At 38.4% G+C, this 23810-nt stretch overlaps 1 protein-coding gene across 1 annotated transcript; it reads left to right on the forward strand.

Moving 5' to 3' along the window:
* The first annotated feature begins 6542 nt into the window (after positions 1-6542).
* Positions 6543-12514, forward strand: LOC127448524 (uncharacterized). The gene is made up of 5 exons (XM_051711144.1): positions 6543-6662; positions 7327-7370; positions 8271-8612; positions 10633-10799; positions 11339-12514. Exons 2-5 carry the CDS (start codon positions 7328-7330, stop codon positions 11393-11395), a joined length of 609 nt encoding a protein of 202 aa, XP_051567104.1. The 5' UTR covers positions 6543-6662; position 7327; the 3' UTR covers positions 11396-12514.
* Positions 12515-23810: the final 11296 nt, after the last annotated feature.

Here is a 23810-nt window from a genome sequence, read left to right on the forward strand (position 1 = left end):
AAATACAACAGCTTTTCTGGAAACAATACACTTTAATTATTTTAGTTAAAGACAACTTGTGTGACATTGACATTGATAACCATTCAACAAATTTCTTTTTTCCCCCACAAACAAGTTTTCAGTACAATCGTTGCATAACAGTCTATCAGTGAGGCTATGTATCCTTCCAACTGATCATCCAACCTTTTAAGAAGGCTCAACAAAGTCTGTTCTTCCTACAGAAGTTAAGAAAGGCCCATGTGCCATCACCATTAACTTCTACTGCAGTGCTATGGAGAGTATTCTCTCCTACTGCATAACAGTGTGGCATGCCAGCTGCACTGCTGCTGCTCCAGTTGCGGGACCTGCAACGCATAGTGAAGAAAGCCCAGCGGGTCATTTGATCACAGCTCCCAAACCTGGATGAGTTCTACACCAGCAGGCTTCATAAGAAGGCTAGCAGTATTAGTAAAGATCCAACCCATCCAGGACACTATCTGTTTGAGCCTCTACCATCAGGTAAGCGGTACAGAACAATAAAAACTCGGACAAACAGACTGAAGAAAAGCTTCTTCCTACAAGCTGTAGACTCCATCAACTCATGTAGATTTACTCATTGAGGCATACTGCCATTAAATTACCTCCCTCCTTATGTTGCTATGGTCCTATTCCCTGCCATTCTTTTAAGGATTTGTTCATGATAACTCTAACATAAACATTTACATTAGCTGTATCATTAAGTATTATTAAGAGTGATTTTGTTGTCTTATCATAGACTGTCACTACTGCACTTTAACAGCTAATAGTTTATAGCAATCACTTGTTCTGTCATATAGTATACATACTTGCTGTCTACTTTTCATTGCACTTAAAGGAATAGTTCACCCAAAAATGAAAATTCTCTCATCAGTTACTCACCCTTATGCCATCCTAGGTGTGTATGACTTTCTTTCATCTGCAGAACATAAATTAAGATTTTTAGAAGAATATCTCAGCTCTGAGGGTCCATACAGTTCAAGCGAATGCGTGCCAAAATCACATACGTCAGCATAAATGTAATCCAAAGTGGCTAAATCAATGTCTTCAGAAGTGATATGATGGGCGGGGGTGAGAAACAGATCACTTTCACTTGTGTTTTTGGTGATTCACATTCTTCATGCATATCGCCCCCTACTGGGCAGGGAGGAGAATTTCTAGCAAAAATTGACGTAATATTGAACTGTTTCTCACCCACACCTATCATATCACTTCTGAAGATATGGATTTATCTACTGAAGTCACCTGGATTACTTTTATGATACCTTTATGTGCTTTTTGGAACGTGAACATTTTGGCACCAATTTACTTTGAATGGACCTACAAAGCTGAAATATTCTTCTAAAAATCATAATTTGTGTTCTGCAGAAGAAAGAAAGTCACGCACAGCACGAGGGTGAGTAAGGGTGCTTTCACACTAGCACTTCTGGTGCGCACCCGAGTTCGAATGATGTCAAAGTTTGGTTTGTTTGGGTGGTGTGAACGCTGTTTTCCAAACTCGGGTGCACACCCGTGAACCACACCAGAGTCCACTTGAAAAGGTGGTCTGGGGTACAGTTCATGTCAACTCCGGTGCGTTTTGCTGCAAATATGAACTCAATCGTACCAAATCGCAGAAGTGTACTGCTATTGATGACATATAATTCTCATCTTTGCAGGCTCATGATCACAATTATTATAGTTTAATTAATTTCTCATACCATCTTGTGTCCAAATAAATCACTTTCAGAGAGTAGCTCACATTCTTCACAACTCTTACAACGCATCCGCGGGCTCGCGGCAGACAAACGCTAATATTCTTCACACATTGCACATTCAACACATCCGTAGCAGACAAACATAATTGTCATTTTGTGCATGTAAAGTTTTGGTGGTAAATCCAAAGAGATTAATACATTAATAACACAGTGTAACAGTAAAGGATGGGCAAGGAGGAGGCGGGAACCGGCTGAACAGTCAACGTAAGTTTTAATAACATAAATTATCTCAAATCAGCTTAAACACAAACACATAGACACACACACACAGCGGCCGCATGTGTCTCTCTCTCTCTCTCTCTCTAACTGGTGCCTCTGGCTTGTCTTTATCCCCCTCCTGGCTGATTAGCCCGATTCAGGGCCGGGCGTGTGTCCTCACGGGAACCCCCCAGCATGGTGTAATTCCCTCCCCTCCCTTCCTGGAGGGGGGGTGTTGCCCTTCCGGCCGTGCCTGCCGGCAGGTCTTCCCTGCCTTTCTGGAGCCCTGGGAGAGACGAGGAGAGGGAAAGGGGAGAGGGAAAGAGCGAGGCAGAGCGACAGAGAGAGAGAGGAGAGAGAGAGAAAACTGGCTCGCTGGTCCCTGGACACGCTGTCGCCTGGTCCTCAGCCACTCCTCTGACGTCTGGCGGACGACAGCTCGCTCCTCCCCTGGCGGCCGGCAGCGACCCCTCCATCCCCAGGCAGACAGCCGCAGCTGCTCTCCTGGCAGATTGCAGCTGTCGCCTGTACTCATGTTGATGACATAATTAGACTGCGGTTCGGATCCAAAAATATGATGTGAATAGAGACCAGCGGGGGCAGGAGGAGGGGGGAGGAAATGAACTCGGTGTGAAGTGTGAAAGCACCCTAAATCATGAGAGAATTAAAATTTTTGATCCCTTTAAGTGTAAATGTATGGACATGTATTTGTTGGTATGTGATATCCATGTGTGTGCATGTGCACGTATACAGTTTATGTATACACTATGTATGCCACTTGTATGATGGTGACACACAAAATTTAATTGTACAGGTTATAATGACAATAAATTCAATTCAATTCAATCAGTGAGTACACTTAAAAGAATAATTTTAAGATTTGTGCATTTAAATTTAATAACAAAATTTTATCAAATTGAATTGAGTAATCTTTCATAAAATAAAAGTCACAAGAAATTTGTAGTGATTCTGCATGACATATTTTAGAGTTTCAAAGGTTGGTTGAAATGTGTTCTTAGGAGAAGGATTTTTATTTATTTATTTAATAAATGTCAGGTTTTATTAATGTCACATTAATGTATGTAATTTCATACCATGGTTTAATATTTTTCAAAACAAATGTTTGATATTTTACTTATTCTATTTTTTTGTTTCATCAATTGCTCTGTATTTCTAATTAGTTTTACATTTTTAAATATTACTTAAAAATCATTAAATAGCCTATACATATGTATATATCGAAAATATGATTTTCTATTACTTGATATATTTAGTATTTACCATTTAAAAAAGAGTGTTCTTATTAAAACAATGTCAAATATAGCTGCAAGCAGCGATGACGGGCCCAAGCATTATGGGTCCATTTCCACCTGGTGACTTTCGAAAAACAATGCATGAGCAGGGCTGGGAGGGTTACTTTTGAAATGTATTCCACTACAGATTACAGAATACATGCTGTAAAATGTAATTTGTAATGTATTCCATTAGATTACTCAAGGTCAGTAAATACTTTGTAGATTTTTTCACTTGTTTTGACTATAAAAACTCTGCCAGTATGGTAAGACAAAATACACATGTTAAAAATACATTCTCTGAAAAACATAAATATCTTATGCACAGCCCACAACCGCAAAGCACTGCAAAGGGTGGTGCGAACTGCCAGACACATCATCGGAGGTGAGCTTCCCTCCCTCCAGGACATATATACCAGGCGGTGTGTGAAAAAAGCTCGGAGGATCATCAGAGACTCAAGCCACCCGCACCAGCCATGATGGCTTCTTCCCCCAAGCAATCAGACTTTTGAACTCTTGATCTCCCACGATCAAAATACATCAGCACTGCACTTTATTACTCTTACTCTTATATCTCACACCGGACTGTCATAAATTATATTATTATTATATTATATTCTCTCTTAACAACTTACTATCAACCGACAGCCTGAATGTCAATACAGTACAATACAACCTACTGTACATTCTATATATACTTTTTTATTGAATAATGTGTATCTATATTGTGTGTATTGTATACTGTACAGTGTATGTTATTATTTGTATATTGTGTTGTATGTAATTATGTGTATATTAGATTTTAAATTGTGTTGTGTAAATCTGAAGTTTATTGTAAATTGGTATATGTCTCATCACTGTCACAACTGCTATGTTGATCGGAACTGCACCCAAGAATTTCACACACCATTGCACTTGTGTATATGGCTGTGTGACAATAAAAGTGATTTGATTTTGATTTTTGATTTGTTTCTAAAACAAGATAAATCAAATTTTTAAGGATTTTTAGATATTTTTACAGGAAAACAATACAAAAATTATTATCAAGAATATGATTTTTGCCCTAATTTCAAAGTTCTTTCTAGAAAAAAAGAAATTATGATCCAGCGTGAATTTTCTTGATAAAAAAATATGATCATGCCTGATAACGTGCATGTAAAATGGCTAGAAATAGCATTTTAGCTTAGCGTAAAGCTGACAATTTACACAAGGTATATTTCTATTTCTTGTGCTCCAAACTTACTTCAAACTTACTTCTCTCTCTGCTCGAATGAATGTAACACATCTTAAGAAAGTGTTTCACTGCTGTTCAAATGCACTTTGGATCGCATCATTTATATGTATAAATGTTTTCCATCTGAAAGGACTAAATATTAAATGAAACAAATGACAATATAATGCAAAGTAATCTCTTCAGTAATCAAAATACTTTTTGGATGTAACTGTATTCTAATTACGAATGATTTAAACTGTAATTGTAGTGGAATACAGTTACTTATATTTTGTATTTTAAATACGTAATCCTGTTACATGTATTCCATTACTCCTCAACCCTGTGCATGAGGGACACATGCATTTGGTCAAGTAAACAAGTAAGACACCATGTCTTACCTTCTGCTCAGACATAATGGTTAACAACTTTGATGTGTGTAGCAAATGAAATAAATGTGTAATTATGGCAAGTTTTTGAATACCCTTGAGCATCTATTGTTGCCAGCTGGAGGCCCTATAACCATGACCCATCATGGCCACATTCATGAGTTTGTCAAATACACCCTAATACAATACAACATAATTTGATCTGTGGCCTTGACAACACTTTTCAAGATATCAAGAATCCCTTCTCAATTTTACATCAGCGGTGTCTTGACATTATTGTTAACAATTTTGAAGTGATTTGGGTACTTGTAAGAGGACTAATTCAAAGTCTGTTGTAAGTGCCACACTTCCTGCTGCCAGTTGGTGGTGCTATGACTGTGACCCATAATAACCGCATCAATGTGATCAGCCCCCATTACCAAACATACAGCTGAATTTTCGTCAAAAGCACACAATGCACCCAGAAGATAGTGCACTTCCTGTTTCCCAATTTTCACCATAAACTTATTGCTTTGCCATGGCGACACCATTCAAAATATCAAAAAATCTGTTTGCAATTTAGCATCTACAATGTCTTGGCATGATGTTGCACAAATTTGGTGCCAGTCACATGAATCCCCTAAGAGGAGTATTTAAAAGTTCAGAGCCTGCAATTTTCAAAAAATCCAAAATGATTGACTTCCTGTTGGGTGGAGCTAATGACTGTGAGTATGAAAGTTGTTCAGTTTGATGAAAACTTTATATATGACATCATTTTTATATCACCAGAACTGACCAGCCTCCGAATTCATGATCTTGAAAAAAGACTGGGTGTAGTTTGTTGTTATCAAAAATGTTTGCTGTTAATTTTAAATATTTGAAAATATTTTGTGTGAATTCACCTAAAAAAAATTCAGGTTGTGAAATTAAAGTTTTTCAACCCGTATTCAACAACCTGAATTTTTTTAGGTGAATTCACACAAAATATTTTCAAATATTTAAAATTAACAGTTGATGACATCAAATTACACCCAGTCTTTTTTTCAAGATGAATTCGGAGGCTTTTTCAAATTCAAGTTCTGGTGATATAACAATTATACCAATTTTGGTGACTATAGGTGAACCCCCCCCACCTATCCATATGCCCATTTTCAAGGATGCGCTTCAGAGACCGCCCTTCAGTGCGTGGGCTCTAATAAACAGCATCTTCCCAATGTGTCAACATACTCCTTAGAGTGTGGTAATGATAAGACTTTGGGAATATGATGTTGAATCATACTGAATAAATGTACATGCTGAATAAAATTTCAAAGTTTGTTTAAAGTTCTCTATTTTTTTTTTTTTTTAATCTTAGGCAATAACAATTCAAATGTTCAAAATATAGATATAGCCCAGATTTTAAGGAGAGGGTGAAAATAAAGACTCCTCCCGTAAATCCTTACTGCAAGGAAATTGACCTAACAACCTTCTAGCGCCATCGTATGGAATTATGCAGCAATGCATTTTAAATTGCGTTTTGTTGATTAAGGGTGTGTTTTCACATCAAAAACAACACTGCGCAATAAATCTAAATCAAATCAGGCGCAGATCCATTTATGCATTATCTACAAAACTGTTGGTCAACGTGTTGCATTGTATGTTAAAACAAACTCAGTCACGCCCGGACTTAGTTTCGCTGTGCGGGGATGCGGTGTAGGCGGCGCATCTATTGAGCAATCAAAGCAGATATTGAAACAGCAGTCATGCGCGACTCGTTCATTTCAGCGCATTCACTTGCAGCAGTCAGTTGCGGGCGTTTCTTCAGCAAAACTGAAACATAAAGGTCTGTAGAATCACGCGTGCTTTTAGTTTATACTGCACTATATTCCAGTTCATTTGAATCCATTCGTTGCTGTTTATTACGTTTATATGCTTAGATTTGTATTTTATTTTATGCAGTACAAAGTTTTAGTTACGCGTTAGAGACTAAAATAATCAATCCATATTAGTGCGTTATAATTAAAATTTGTGCCTAAATAGATTGCGTTGTTTCGCAGAGCACTTTATATATATATATATATATATATATATATATATATATATATATATATATATATATATATATATATATGTGTGTGTGTGTGTGTGTGTGTGTGTGTGTGTGTGTGTGTGTGTGTGTGTATATAACTTTAGCATATTTTTGCTATTCCAGAGGGAAGATCACACGACTGTTTTGGAAAAGCTGTTTGGCTCTTTTTCTCATGTGATCTGTAGAAAATCGTTCTAATTTTCGTAACCAGTGGCAGTGCGTTGAACTGCTGAGAAGTTGTTCTAATGCGATAACGACTGATAACGCGTTTCCTTCCTTCCAAGTACAAAGTGCAGATGTTTGTTTTTCTCATATAAAAACTAGGCACCTTTAGCCTAGTTTGTAGTTTGATTAAGAACGTGTGAACTCGGGAGTTTCCAGCTGTACATACTTCAAAACTTGCTTTCTCTTTTTACAGAATGAACATGACCTTGGCATTGGTGACGCTTCTGCTGATCATAGGTGAGTCTTTCTTGAATGCGTTTTGACTTTTTGACACAGTTTCAAACAAGTGTTTCAAAAAGGAAAGCATTTGCTGCAGAATACCCTTAAAAATATGGTCTGGTCATATGCAGATATGTTCTTGGCAAACTTTTTATTAGTTCATTGTACTTAAACATTGACATGAGTTTCTGATATACCACTTGAGATCTGGCCTATAGATCTGTATAACTAAGAGGCAGATGCATTATATTTAGACGAAGGGTTAATTTTCAGTTAATCTGGTGTGGTGGTGGCTAAAGATTAGGGCTAGTATTCAGAATGTTCCTTCTTTGTGACCTATAAAAAAAGCGAGCCATGAAATATGACCACAGGGGATTGCCCCTGTAATAATTGTACTGTAAGATGCTTTGGATAACAAACAGGAAGTCTGCTGTAAAGAAGTGTCAATACATTACTTATTTTTTTTTTTTTTTTTTACTGAATTGGGTTAACTAGGGTAATGTTTGCATTCTTTGTTTTGACTGACCGAGCTATTCTTCTAATAATAATCTCAGTTCACTTTTGTTTTTTAAACCAAATGTTCTATACAAATATCCTATCATAACATAATAATACATAATGTATTTCACGTTACATGCACCTTTTTGCTAATTTGTTTTGAAATTATTGTGCCATTTGTAAAACTAAATAATTTCAATTTTGCATGATCAAAAAAAAAAAAAAAATTAGAATGTAGAAATACTGCAACGGTCTAAACCTACAATAAAAGAATCTTTTATTATTGAAATTAATACATAAAGTATTGTCTGTCTTTGAACTTTGATACACTGACGATGCTCCAGGCAATGCAAATGAAAAGGTATTTGTTATGATGAGGACTGTTTTATGCATGTAACTACTCCTCATTTACAATTTTAGGAGGTCTTGCAGTGGGACAAACAGCTGTGGACTCTAAAGAGACAGGCTTTGCTGGACATGATGTACTTTTACCTTGCCCCTGTTCTGATGAACATAACAAACTGTTGTGGCAGAAGGATGAGATAGTAGTAAACATTTATCCCCAAGACGAAATCGACAAGGACTCCATAGACCAGTCCTACAAGGACAGGACTTGGCTGTTCCAGAATAAGGAGAAAAGGAACTGCTCCCTGCTACTCCTCGACTTGTCTGTCACAGATTCAGGGGTGTACACGTGTTATCCTTTAGTCAGTGTTGGTGAAGGAATCTGGACAAAGAAGTTGTTTAGTGTTAATCTAACAGGTGAGTTGTTTTAATTTGACAATTTTTAATTTAGTTCCATCCATCCATCCATCCATCCATCCATCCATCCATCCTCTTCACACTACTACCAAGATTTAACTAGCAGATCAGTAGTGAATTTGTGATTAATGTAACTTCCTATGGTTGTCGACAGTGATTGGTTTTGTTGATGACGTTAACGAGAGCCACCGAACTGGAAAATAGCAGCTAAAAGCAGAACAGTCATGACAACCAAAGGAAGTTCAGTTAGATGCCACTGCAGCAGAACTGAAATTTATAGCCACCAACTTTTAAAGAATAGCTGATCACAGTATTGGAAGTGTCATACTTTTGTCATTTGAGGTGCTCCCATTGGATGCTGATATAGATGACTTCTCTGTTGAACGGCACAAGAATGTGGAACGAAAACTGAAATGTTAGAAAAATGTGTTAGAAAATATGTTAGCATGGAAATGGTGGTATAGCCTGGCTCTGAGCAGTGACACAAATGCTGAAATTTCTCTATAACTTTAAACTCTTTGTGTGCTTATTTTAGAGGACGAACAAATCTTTCTCTCTCTATCTCCTATAGAAATAGAAAGAGATGACTTCTTATTTTTTGAGAGTTTCTTAACTTTAAACTCCGCCTTGTGTATGTACAAATATATATATATATATATATATATATATATATATATATATATATATATATATATATATATATATATTAGGGTTGCAACGGTGTTACCGGTTTTACTCGGTACAAGGGACAACACCAGTGTGAAATTTTATACCGGTGGAAACATTATGAATGGAAATTCCAATATCAATACAATAGCCTAACGAATTGAATAGCTTTAAATAAAGAATATTTGCCTAATGAAGTGTTTGCGACCCATGATAAATGAACCTAAATAACGCATTGAAAGCCAGATGTTCTTTAACGTATCAAATTGCACAGACAGCAAAGTATTTGCACTGACAGAAGACGTTTAATTGCAGGTAGCGAATAGCCTATAATGTGAATGGTGGGTAACTGTAAGATGTCTCGGATTCGGAATGACACAAGAAATGCTGTTAGACACATGGACACGCACTTGAAAAAACACACTTTATTATATTATTAAGAACAGATGACAGAAAAGCCGTCTATGTGCATGTCTGACGTGCTGTTTGTTCGGAGGCATGCAGTCTCGTGGAACACGTGCATGTAAAAGATTCTGACTCTTTCTTTGTTTCAGTCTTCTGAATTTTTTTTGCAACAATAGTATCGTCTATGAGAATGATGCAAATGACCTCAGACCATCTCAGCTCAGGAGGTGCTTTGAGTTTTTTTCCCACTTCGTTATTTTAATTGCCTTTTCGTTTAATTTGTAATGCTATTTGAATTTAGAAATGTCTTTGGTTTGAGTTTTTTGTTTTTTTTAAATAAATGAATTTAATTTTCTACGCAAATCAGTAAAGCAAGAATATTCACAGATCCCTCATATATATATATATATATATATATATTTTTTTTAATAAAAATATTTTGAACAAATTTTGTACAAATTGTGAAAAATATTGTGATCGGTAGAGAATGCACGGATGAAGTAGGTTAGTTTCCAAAGAGATGTTGCCCTTCACAACTGTTGAAAAGCCATCTTTCTAAAAGTTGAACACAATTAAAGTGTTAACTGCAATTCATTTTTTCAGTTTCATTTTAATTTTTAGTTAAAATCAATAAAAAATAAAGTTCAAAGTTTGAAATCAAGCTGCCTTGCCTTATTGTGTAGGCTATTTCTTAACGTAAATTACCCCAGAGTATCAACTAGCGTCCGACCAGCGGTAATACCGGTGTTAGTCGGTTTGAATGTGAACACTGCACCAGTGTGAAAATTATGATACCGTGGAAAGTCATATGTATATATACTGTATACATACATTTTGAGTTTTTTTTTTTTTTTTTTCACATGTGTGGTACAAATTTGTATATACATTGTAATAGTTGGTTGGTCAGTCACTGACAATGTTTTTATCCATTTTCCTTCTCTTCTGCCAGTGTCTGATCATAACAAAACAGAACACTCTGAACAGGCACGTGACCAGAACGGGACAAAACCTGACACAAATGTCTCTGTTGGTGTTCTCATACTGATAGTAATGCTAATTCTAGCTGTTGGCCTCCTTCTAACCCTGCTGATCAGAAGGAGACATCTGAAAAACACGGTAAACAATCTTCTGTACATATAAAGTTTCATTGTTTGAATTTGTTTTGTGACTAATGTGTGTGTGTATGTGTGTGTGTGTGTGTGTGTGTGTGTGTGTGTATGTGTGTATATATATATATATATATATATATGAAACCGACAAAACGTAGAAAGGTTAAAGAGCACCTGTAGTCTGTGACCTTGAATTACAGCTTTTGAATCTGGCCATGGTCTGTACTGTATATTTGACAAAAATGGGCACATATGGAAACACTTTTATGACCTCTTTAAATAAATTGGCAGTGATGATGTTTATATTAAATATGCACTGTTAGTTTAAAGGAAAGCCTTGTCCAAAAGTGACCAAACTCCTTCCTTCTTGGTCCTCATGGGGAAAGTAACCCTATTCTTTGTATCACTGTGCCATTAGCTCACTGCAGTCACGTACATTCACTGCTTCAGGGCACAAGGTCCTGTGACAAAACATTACACGTTTCGCTTTACTTGCCTGACACATTTCCAAAAAGCCTGACTGTGATATTTTTCTTTTTGCCATAGAACACCACCTCAGATTCACCATCGGATCCTATGATTGTGTGCAGACAACTTGCTTGAAAGTATCATGGAGAAACTTCCATGGTGTAATGCAAGGTTCTTCACTGTGACAGCAACATGGACTATATTAGGCTGACATGTCAGCCTTTAACAATGCCTGGGCATTACAGAGTGGTGTGTGCTGATCATACTTCTTGTTTCTTAAGACGTTACTTGATTAACTATGGTTGGATTACCGCTCGAGGATATTAGGTGTAGTGGGAGGAATAACACACTGTGAAGATGCAGTTTGTTAGCATTATAGTTTTGTAAATCGACAGGATTTTCCTTTGAGGAACTGTCTTCTGTAAATCTTTATTCATTCTTTTAAGAACAGGTATAACAGGCAGGGGATGTTGATGTGCAGTTTATATTTTCCACATTCCTCTCTAAGAGTGAACATGTCATGGAATGCTGAATTGAGACTCGGAAGTCTCAATTTCAAACAGGCTTTGCAAACGTCTTTATTATTGTTCATATTGTACTGCAATCATGCATTCTGCACACATCTTTTAGGCTTTTTTTTTATTTGATTTTTTTACATGTACTCTTGTATGGGTTGTTTTCCTCAGTTATCTGAATTTCATTTATATGGAAGAAATGTATGGTACTCCCTATGGGACATTGCTGTTTTACTGTACAAAATTTCACGTACTTTTAAATGAGTTGCTAAGTGCTTCCAGCCTGCAGAGGCAATACATCTTTTACATTTTTCTATATGTACTGTGTGGCTTCTTTCATTCATTCCACTCTCACACAATGCCGTGCCCAAGCTCATGCAGAGGTTGTTTATTACTAAATGTTTTTGGGTAATCCCACATTCTGTATGAATTCAGGTCAAGCACTTTATTATAATTGTACAGGTACAACAAGATTATTATTAAAGTTGGGGGCAGTGGTAGCTCAGCGGTTAAGGCTCTGGGTTACTGATCAGAAGGTTGGGGGTTCAAGCCCCAGCACTGCCAAGATGCCACTGTTGGGCCCTTGAGCAAGGCCCTTGACCCTATCTGCTCCAGGGGCACCATATCATGGCTGACCCTGCACTCTGACCCCAGCCTAGCTGGGATATGTGAAAAAGAAGAATTTCACTGTATATGTGCAAATGTATAATGTGTGATAAATAAAGAAAATTAATTATAATTATTATTATTATTATTTTTTAGATTATATTACTTAACCAGGTTCACATTAAATGAAGTAAACAACTTTATAACTAAAGTTATAAATGAAAGATATATTTAGCCTATAAAGACATAAGAAATATATAAAGAGATAAAAAGTATACAAAAGTACAACAAATAGTAAATAAAGGAATGAGTAGACCAAGGCAGCACAAAATATGATGATTGTGTATGTATTGTTAATTAAACCGATGTCGAGATAGTACAAATATTATATTTTGCAATATTTGTGTGCTGAAGGTTGGTAAATCCAACATACACCAGGGAATTTAGTATAATTCAGCCTACATAAGATTAAAAAAGACAATTTTCCTTTAAGCTGTAGATGTTTGAACTCTGACTTGTGATTTGCTGAAGGTGTCGTGCCATCCACATTTCCATCTTCAGCCAATTAGGCACACAACACAGCAGGTTTTAACCGGGTACCAGAGCAGAACTTTAGTTCCTTCTCTCACATTTTTTGCATTATATACACTGGCATGCTCTCAGTTTCTAAATGACACTGCTACTACAAGGAACTGACCACACTGGGTTTAATGAAGAAATCAGAAAGCGCCTTTGAACAGCAGACTGTCAGTCATTAAAGACTGATTTTAACTGCTGGACCTTCCAGTACTACTGTATATGATCTTTGATGAAATCTATAGAGATCTTCCAATGCCATAAAATGTGACTGTTCACAACAATTTTTAAAACTCATGATGATTATAGTTTTACAACTGCCTGGTTACTATGTTGCACCAGTATTTGTGAGATGTTAAAGATAACAAATACTTCCACTTTTTCATGCTGAAGTTCATCATTAGATGTCAGTGGACACTTCCTGGTTGTAATGAGGTCAGGAATTCAGTCTCGGTACTATAAAGTGTAACTTCCGGAATTTTCTTATTAAATCAATGCAATGGGTTTTAAAATCATTCACATTAGTCCAATAAAGTTACAGTCAAATGAGAGCATAGACATATATATTACAGTACTAATAGCTTTTGTCATGTTATTGTTGTTTGCGTTTTGATTGAAACGACTCAGACAGCTTTTAGATTTAAAATCTTTTGCAGAAGAGGAAGTAGATACCAGGTTGTTGAAGATGTGTTACAGATGTCTAAAGTACAGGATGCTTTTTCAACCTCAGAATGTCTTTCATTAAAAGATAAGGAAAAGACTGTACAGCCTTGTTTTCCCTTTGAATGATGTTGACAGTAAGATTAATGCAAGCAGGCTGTGATCCATGTGTTATTTTGTAGTAATGGTTAACTCAAACCTCAGTCTAGTCTCTTAAAACATGAGGGCATGGAATGTGGAATCTACCAAAACATCTCAGATACAGAGGCATCATTAAATAAACACGCCAGCATTCAGGTACATTTTTTTCTGTGCTAGTCCATAAAATGTCATAGCTGTTGACCTTTTAAAACATATTAATAATCAAGTGATAGTTAATATTTGACAATTGAAAACTTCTCTGTGTGTGCGGATTATAAATAATGAACAATCCTTGCCTGGGAAAAATGAGAAGTGAAAATAATGATAATAAACATTGCTGGAGGTTTGTTTTTTCTTAATAAGATGGTAAGGACAAGAGATTATGGTCTCCTATACAGATATTGGGATAGATATTTTTAGTAGGAAAAATATACCTAGTAGTCCATTTATTTGATAACACTTAAGTCATATTACATCTAAAATCCATTTCAGGAAAAGACTAATGGGCTCAATATTTGCTGGTCATTCACAGATTTTTTGAAAACATGTTTATAGAATGAAACTTTGGGACAAGCTTTTTGAAAACACTTCCCTATAAAAACATTTTGTGTTGATTTTTCTTGAGCACACAATAACAGAGTGGCAAAATTTTTCACCAGACAAAGGAAAAAACAACTTCTCGATTGAACGTTCTGAATTAGAGAGCAATCTGTCCTTGATGGAAGAAAACACTCTCTCCTCTATTATTGTGTCATATTGGAAAGTTCCGCACAGATGCCAGTGAAACAGCAGGCCTACTTTGTCATGTGGTGATGTCATGTTAGTTGCTTTAACACCACAGTGAAATGCAACAAACTATTTATTTACACATTAAACAAAAGCAAGTATTTTATTTATGCTCAAATGAGCTTATAATAAAATATGTTATATACATTTTCAAAAAACAAAAAAAAAACAACAACAACAACAAAAAAAAAACCATTGTTTTTTATGTTTTTTAAGCTATTTGAATTATGGGGACACTAGAAATGTCCTCATAAACCACATTTATAGCATAATACCCTTGTAATTACCAGTTTGTAACCTAAAAAAATGTCCTCGTAAACCACCCAAACCTGCACACACACACGCACGCACACACTCACACACAATAAGAACCTACTATGAAGTTTGAACTGTTGTTTGAAAATGGAAATATGAGCTTGTCTTGATGTTAGGTGAGGAATATAAATTGTAACTTAAGCTTTGGTTACACAATGCTGAAGTTTCCAGGAAGTTAAGTTTGTCTTAGAGTAAGGCAAGGAATGAGACAGGACAAGCCAAATGTAATTTGGCACAGACTTAAAATGATCATAACTTGTTTTGTTTCTGGGAAACATTTGTGTGTGTGTGCTATCTTAAGAAGTTTCTGTAGAACAAGCCGTGAAACATTTCATAAGATAAAAATTTTAAGATTGTAGAACTGAAAGCCAAGGCATATAGTTCTCAAGACACAACTGGTGTGCATTTATTGACTTTATTTATCACCCTAAAATAATTATCATCATTTACACACCCCCAAGTATTCCAAACCTTTCTGACTTTCTTCTTTGCAACAGAAAAGGAAATGTTAAGCCGAATGTTACTCTCAGTTTTAAGGCAGAAAATATGTATATCACAATGTTCTAACACCATAAAAATTATGTAGAGATGAAACATTTTCAACATCATGATGTAATAAAAAAGCTCAACATTATGAGATCTTCAGAAATTAGGTTTAACAACCTGAAAATGCATTGCCAATCCTGAGACGTCACATTCTAGAACCCTAGCGCAATGACTGCAGCACTTACGAATATAACTAAGCAACAGATGAAGCCTGATTTAGCGCATTCCATTTGGGCTTTAATTTAGTTCTTCTCAGGTGTATGAAATATCCCTCCATTTTTTTCTTATGGGTGTTGTTGTACATTGTATCTAATAGGACTTATGTATACCATTCAATGTTATGTGAAAGGTTTATCCCCCTCTTCCTCAGTCTGCCTCTAAGGGTCTCTCTAAGACCTTGAAATCCTCTGCCTGAGCCCACGACTCAAAGGAGCCATAGAGGGGAAATCAAGCCACTGTCTGTGTGGATGAACAAAAAACATTTATTATGATTCAAGCTTTTTAATTCACTGTGACAAGGAGAACATGTCAAATCACTTCCCTTCAAGAAAATAAGATCAAATTATAGAGAAGTGTATTAAAGTAAAGGTATTCCATTCTATTATTGGATGTTTACAATTATATCTATCTTTACCTCTCAGTGTGCAAGCTCCCTTTTGCAAATTAACTTTGCCTCATGTATCGGTTTTTGACAGCTGAAAAGTAGCTGCATGATTTCTGAAAATGAGTCATTTTTTCCAAAAAGTAACCCCTGTTTTCCAACAGACACCTGTTTCACAAACAAGTTGAAATACAGGACAGTGACATTTTCATGCATTGCATGGAACATCAACCAAATCACTTCAGTTCCAGTGAACTAATAAATGTATACATACACTTGCGTTTCTCCTTTACAATGACCCATCACTGTCATTGTTATTTACTATCACAGAAATGCAAATTTATTGTTCTACATGTATTCCACATATAAACCAAATATACTTGAAAGAAATGAGCTTAATTAAAAATCATTAACTGTAATTGAGTTCTAAGAATTTAAAATGTAATGCATTACACTACCCCTGTGCCCCAAACGGGATTAAACACCCTCTGAAGGGCACTTTGAAGGGAGAACAATCATGATAGTCATGCTGTAAGATCACTTCAAACAGAAATTTTCAAATAAAAATGACTTAAAAAGTGAGTTCTGAATGACCCCTATTATTGAGCCCCACACTTTTTAGCCCTCCAAAGCTCTTACAGTGGATGGTAAAGTCTTCGAAGGGAATAGGGATGATCACTTCTGAATGGAACACACCCTAATTTTTGACTTAAAGTAATTAGATCACAGTAACTAATTACTTTGTAATCAGATTACACCAAACACTGAAAATCAGTAAAAAAAAATTAATATATTTTTTGGCTTCATTCTTGATCTCTGAAAAAATTCTTGCAAACACCACAAACTAAGAATTCTTCCAGTAAAGATTCCTTAAATGTTTACACACATTACATGCCCAACCAGAGACAGAAATATACTGGATCACTGCTACACAACAATAAAGGATGCATATCGCTCTGTTCCTAGAGCAGCTTTGGGACTATCTGATCACTGTCTGGTTCATCTTCTTCCAACCTACAGATAGAAATTAAAATCTGCTAAGCCTGTAGTAAGGACTGTAAAGAGATGGACCAACGAAGCAGAGCTGGAACTACAAGCCTGCACCGATTGGAGTGTTTTTGAGGCTGCAGCCACAGACCTGGATGAGCTCACAGATACTGTTACATCATATATCAGTTTCTGTGAGGATATGTGCATTCCTACTGGGACTTATTTAACATTTAACAACGACAAACCGTGGTTTACAGCGGAACTCAGGCAGCTTCGTCAGGTCAAAGAGGATGCTTACAGAATTGGGGATGAAGTCTTGTACAATCAGGCCAGGAACACACTGAATAAGGAAATCAGAGTGGCCAAAAAATATACTCTGAGAGGCTGAAAAACAAGTTTTCAGCTAACGACCCTGCATCAGTGTGGAGTGGCATGAAACAATTTACGAATTATAGGACTCCTACCCCCAACCCTGTGGTCGACCAACAACTGGCTGATGACCTGAATGTGTTCTACTGTAGATTTGAAAGGCTCAGTCTCACACCCCACACCCACACTGACCTTCACTTCACACAAACACCAACACCTCCTGCAACCCCCCTCCTCCCCCCTCCTGCTACTCAACCTGCACTTAAGATCTGTGAAGATGATGTGAGCCACGTCTTTCTAAAACAAAGGATAAGGAAATCACAGGGCCCAGATGGCATTTCACCTGCATGTCTTAGATCCTGTGCTAACCAGCTGGCCCCCATCTTCACACAGACCTTCAATAGATCACTGGAGCAGTGTGAAGTCCCAAGCTGCTTCAAACATTCCACTATCATCCCCATCCCAAAGAACCCAAAAATCACAGGATTAATGACTACAGACCTGTCGCCCTGACGTCTGTGGTCATGAAGTCATTTGAGAGACTGGTGTTGGCCCACCTGAAGGACATCACTGGACCCTTTCTAGATCCCCTTCAATTTTCTTATCGAGCAAACAGGTCTGTAGATGATGCAGTCAACATGGGTGTGGCAGTGGGGGTGTGGTCAAGCATCACTCCGGAGAGAGAGAAAGCGGTAAGGGCGCTTACACCTGAGTTAAATTATGTCTAACACCTGTCTATAATTTCAGTGAGCACGGGGAGAGCGGCATAAATAGAGCCACACCGCAGGTAGATGAGAGAGAGCCTGGGCACCAGAGACCCAATTGTGGAGCGAAGAGTTTATTGCAAAGTTGAGAATTTGTTTTGTGAAGTAGTTTGTGTATTTTTTTAGACTGACTTCTTGAACAACGGAAAAGCCCTGAGAGTGTGTATCTGCCGCAAAGAGGAAAATAAAAACACTTACCTGAACCAGGAAATCTGTTTCTCACCTCCTCCTTCCACTGAGAAGTGTTACAATGGGATTGCATCATATCCTGCAACATCTGGACAGACCAGGGACATATGCAAGGATCCTTTTTGTGGACTTCAACACCATCATCCCAGCTATTCTCTGGACTAAATTACACCAACTCTCTGTTCCCACATCTATCCGTCAGTGGATTACCAGCTTTCTGACAGACAGGCAGCAGCTTGTGAGACAGGGGAAATTCGTTTCCAGCACCTGTACAATCAGCACTGGTGCCCCCCCAGGGTTGTGTGCTCTCCCCACTACTCTTCTCCCTCTACACCAATGACTGCATCACCAAGGACCCCTCTGTTAAGCTCCTGAAGTTTGCAGACGACACCACTGTCATCGGCCTCATCCGAGATGACGATGAGTCTGCATACAGAAGGGAGGTTAAACAGCAGGCTGTCTGGTGCAATCAAAACAACCTTGAGCTGAACACGCTCAAAACAGTGGAAATGATTATGGACTTTAGGAGGAACCCCCCAACATTGTTCCCCCTCACCATTCTAAACAGCACTGTGGCAGCAGTGGAGTCATTCAGGTTCCTGGGCACTACCATCTCACAGGATCTGAAGTGGGAGACCCACATTGACTCCATTGCGAAAAAGGCCCAGCAGAGGTTGTACTTCCTTCACCAGTTGAGGAAGTTCAACCTACCACAGGCGCTGCTGATACAGTTCTACTCAGCAGTCATTGAGTCTGTCCTCTGCACTTCAACAACTGTCTGGTTTGGTTCAGCTACAAAATCAGACATTAGAAGACTAGAAAGGACAGTTCGGACTGCTGAGAGGATTATTGGTTGCCCCCTGCCCCCCCTTCAAGAACTATACACTTCCAGAGTGAGGAAAAAGGCTGGAAAAATCACTCTGGATCCCACTCACCCTGCCCACTACCTTTTTGAACTATTGCCTTCTGGCCGACGCTTCAGAGCTCTGAGCACCAGAACCGTCAGGCACAGGAACAGTTTTTCCCCTCAGGCTATCCATCTCATGAACAGTTAAAACTGCCCCTTTGAGCAATAATTAATGTGCAATACACAGCTTAGTCTTTTTATATTATCCAACACATCCTACCTCTTCTGCCATTACATTCCCTTACACTGTACATAACCAATTTGTATTTAGATTTGCACTATGTATGTGTGTGTATGTATATGTATGTATATATATTCATATATGTGTATATGTGTATATGTGTGTATGTATGTGTATGTGTATGTGTGTGTGTGTGTGTGTCTATATATATATATATATATATATATATATATATATATATTGTCTATTGTGTATTCTATATATACTTTTTTCTTTTCAATATTTATCTATTAGTTTATTCAATTTTAATGATTTTTTAAAAGTCTTGTTGCTGTTTTTGTATTGTTGTGTACTGTAAGCTCCTGTCACCAAGACAAATTCCTTGTATGTGTAAGCATACTTGGCAATAAAGCTCATTCTGATTCTGATTCTAAAGATAACATCATTGTCATTTCATTTTCAAGCTATACCTTTGGCCTAAAGCATCATGCGATTGTAGCAGGATAGGCAGTCACCCCCCTTGTAGATAGCTTGAATGGTTGATCCCATCATTCTGATGTGCCCATACATTGATGCCGCCTAGCCTGCTAGCAATTAACTTGATTGCAGGTACTTTATAAACAGACCATGTAACCTTGTCAGTTTTTGCTGATGGCTGGGCACCCCTTGTTTGCTGGAGTAACCGACTGTGGTATTGATGCTTAAAAATTACTGTCATTTTGCATGTTCATTGTTTGACTTTTAATATTTATTCCTTTCCGGAAGTGCTGCGGGTCTGCCACAGGGAGGCCGGTTACTGAGTATGGTGGTCTCCATCATGGTTTGCTGTGAATTGTGTGCACTAGACTATTAGTTAAGTTTCTGTAGTGTGCGTGCTATTATAGGCTCAACAAGTGCCGTTTTTGGGCCTCCTCTAGTGTGAATTGCCTCCATGGTGTTTAGCCCCTGCCTTCTCAGGGTTTGAATGGGCTATTGCCTCAAGGTATAAATTGTTGGGATGTAGAAGATATGTAAATTGTTTGCATTTTAAAATGCCCATTGATGTGACTCCTGTTTGAACTAATAGTAATTTTGGAAGAAAATGTACGTTACTATGGAAGACATTGTCTCTTATCTTCACTGGGTATGACGAATCTGTGAGTCCTTATGACTTCAAATGTTTCCAGATTAATTTTCATTTTAATTCCTTGTGTGGAATTCCCAAGGTGGTGTAGTTGGCTACATTCTAACACCTATTTAAATTGCCCTTTCGACTGCTCCACACTGCTTCCACCACAATCTGGCATATTCGGCAGTGCTGTTTCCTCAATTTGGACGAGGATGCATATTATGTATATGATTTTTATTACTGTGTGATCCATATATAGGGTGTTGGGGTTGTGTTTTTGTGTTTTCTTTTGTGTTTTTGTCTTTTTTTCTTTGAGGCCGGAGGCAGGGCAGTGGTGTCTTTGTTGAGTTGGACTTGGAGCATCACAGTATTAGCTCTCCTTCCCTATTCTCTTCACTTGGGTAGAGGCTGTCCTAATCAGCGTAAGTCTCATTGTGTTGAATAATGTAGGAGGAGACCTTGTTGCTCAGTTAAAGGCCGATAATGAAAAGTTGCGACACGAGCAGGGCCATGTCGCCCCATCCAGTCCTATGGCTGTCTAGAGAACCTCCCTTGCCCTCTAATCAATCAGTTGGTCCCAGCACAATAGCAATCGAATGAATCGTGTTTATACCAAGAGACTGAAAATGGCCAAAATTTTATGGCAGGTCAAGTATTAGTATAAACAAATGGACAGAAGAAGCACAAGCTTGTATACGAACTCATCATCTGTCAGTCGCATTTTTCTTATTTTACCATTTAGAGGGGGAGGTGCGGAAGGAGATCCGATATCGGTTGGTATGCGGAGACCCAGAGAAGATAATTTCTGCTTTGCAAGAGTTGTATGGGTGCTCTCAGTCTTATGTCGCCTTTTTCTCTAGGAGGCAACAGGAGGGAGAGACTCTGCTAGAGTTTTCCCTTGCTCTCCTGGGCCTCCTGGAGAAAGTTAGACAGAGGTCACCTAATGCCATGCCAAATGCTGAGGTGCTGTTGAGGGATCAATTTGTCAAAAATTTTGCCGATACCGCTCATTGCCGTGAATTGAAACAATTAGTCTGCTGTCGAACCAGTTCCACGCTCTTAGAGGTGCGTAGCGAAGCTATTCGATGAGAGTGGGAGGGAATGACGGGGGAGCTAGGGGGCAGAGCCTTTCTGTCCATTTGGCACGTGGGTTTCAGTATGGAGTACGGGGGGGTACACAGTTAGGTGGTTATAGTTTGCCTCAGCAATCAGAAATGGGGGAGTTGAGAGAAATTTGAAAACTTCAACAGGAGCAGTTAAATTGGCTCACTCAGAGTGTTGCAGGTTTGCAGGGCTCTCATCCCCGCTCTCGTACTCAATCTTTCCATAGCAGGCCTATTTGTAGGCGGTGCCAAAAACCAGGCCATTTTGCAGGAGATTGTGAAGGGGAATGTGCCCTGTCTCATTCGCCCTTGCGTTCCTGTGCACACCAAGCAGCTACTGGGGGCAGGCAGCTGCAATCTGACCAATGGTCGGAAAACTAGTTCCCGCTGTGCTGAAAAGCCACAGCTCGGCCAGGGAGAAGACCGGCTCAGGAGCTATTAGTCATTCTGATTCGATTTCAAATTTGATGTCGTCTTGCCTGTATTTTGATGTTTTCATTGGGCGGTGTCCTAGTCCCTATTTAATAGATACCAGTTCAATGGTATCGACGATTATGGAAAGTTGTTTTGGAAACATTTTGAGCCGTGGGGTCAGGATCATCTTAGGTCATGTTCATGGTTGCAGCTTCAGGCCACAACCGGGCTCTCCATCCCATATATTGGTTATATGGAGTTGGACATTGAACTTTGTGGCAATGTAGTACCACTGTGTGGGTTGCTGGTGGTCAAGGATCCTCCTGGTGGCCTGTGTGCCCAAGTCCCTGGGGTTGAATGTATTCGGGCGGTGCTACCAAGAGCTCTTTGGACAGAATGGCCCCACTCTGTTTGAATCTCCACTGGTGTCGTGTGCACCAAATGCCATTTTTCAAGCATTGCAATACTGCCATCATAGTAGTCAGTTTTCTGTTGAGTATAGGGGCAAAGTTAAGGTGCACAGTCCTCGGAGGTGTTGTATTCCAGGCAGTACAGTTAATTTGGTTACGGCGACCTGTGCAGAACAGTTGGTGGGTGGTACAGTGCTTCTTGAACCTCTAGAGTCAGAGTTACCTGAGGGTTTGTTGGTCTTTCCTGCTTTGATGCGGGTGACTATAGGCACTGTGTATGTGCCGGGGGTCAATGTAGGCACGTCTGATGTCCTGTTTTTTCCACACAGAGTGTTAGGCACCCTTGCTAGTGTGCATGAAGTCAGTTTACCAGCAGGAGTTATAGAAGTTAGGACTCATACAACCACTGCTTATTTACAAGCCATCCGTGCAACAGGCTTTGCTGTCCACAAGCAGATTGCAGCTGTGGATCTGTCCATGTTGCCTGAGGAGGAACAGGGTAAGGTCAGGGCCTTGCTTGTAAAGTACAAGACTGTCTTCTCTGCTTATGAGGGTGATCTGGGAGGTACAGACCTCATCTCACATGACATCCCGCTCCTAGATGATGATTCTGTGTGGCAACGGCATTTGACAGTTGAAGTCAGAAGTTTACATACACTTAAATTGAAGTCATTAAAACACATTTTTTTAACCACTCCACAGATATCATATTAGCAAACTATAGTTTTGGCAAGTCATTTAGGACATCTACTTTGTGCATGACATGAGTCATTTTTCCAACAATTGTTTAGAGACAGATTGTTTCACTTTTAATTGACTATATCACCATTCCAGTGAGTCAGAAGTTTACATTCACTACGTTAACTGTGTCTTTCAAGAGTTCATCGTAAAATGCAGAGCAGTCAAGTCCAAAATTGAGACGTACGAAAAGCATTGCCTTCATGACTGTTACATTGAGCCGAGATTTATTCGGTGTCCATGCTGCATCCATTAATGAGAACACATGCTCCACAGATGCAGATGTCCCAGGCAGGCAAAAAACAAATTACACGACCTTGGCTAAGACTCCGAAGTTGATGGTCTTGCCCTCCAGCTCACAAAAAATGTCTGTCCATCTCTCAGACATGGCTGAAAAAAGTTTAGTGCAAAGATCGCTGAAAATGTCTCTTAGAAACTTTGGGCATTTTTCTTGAGAAAGAAAGTACGCACACAGACCATTGAAAATGTATAGTATTTGTTCAAGAGCTGGACCAAGAGAGAGGAAACGTGTGTTGCCATGCTGCAGAAATTTCTGATAGTCCAGCTGCACAAAAGCGAGTACATTGCATATGACAGCTTCAGATTTGGTGTGGGCAAAAGAAAATTTCGG

The sequence above is a fragment of the Myxocyprinus asiaticus genome, chromosome 11 (assembly GCF_019703515.2).
Source record: "Myxocyprinus asiaticus isolate MX2 ecotype Aquarium Trade chromosome 11, UBuf_Myxa_2, whole genome shotgun sequence".
In the NCBI taxonomy this organism is placed as follows: Eukaryota; Metazoa; Chordata; class Actinopteri; order Cypriniformes; family Catostomidae; genus Myxocyprinus; species Myxocyprinus asiaticus.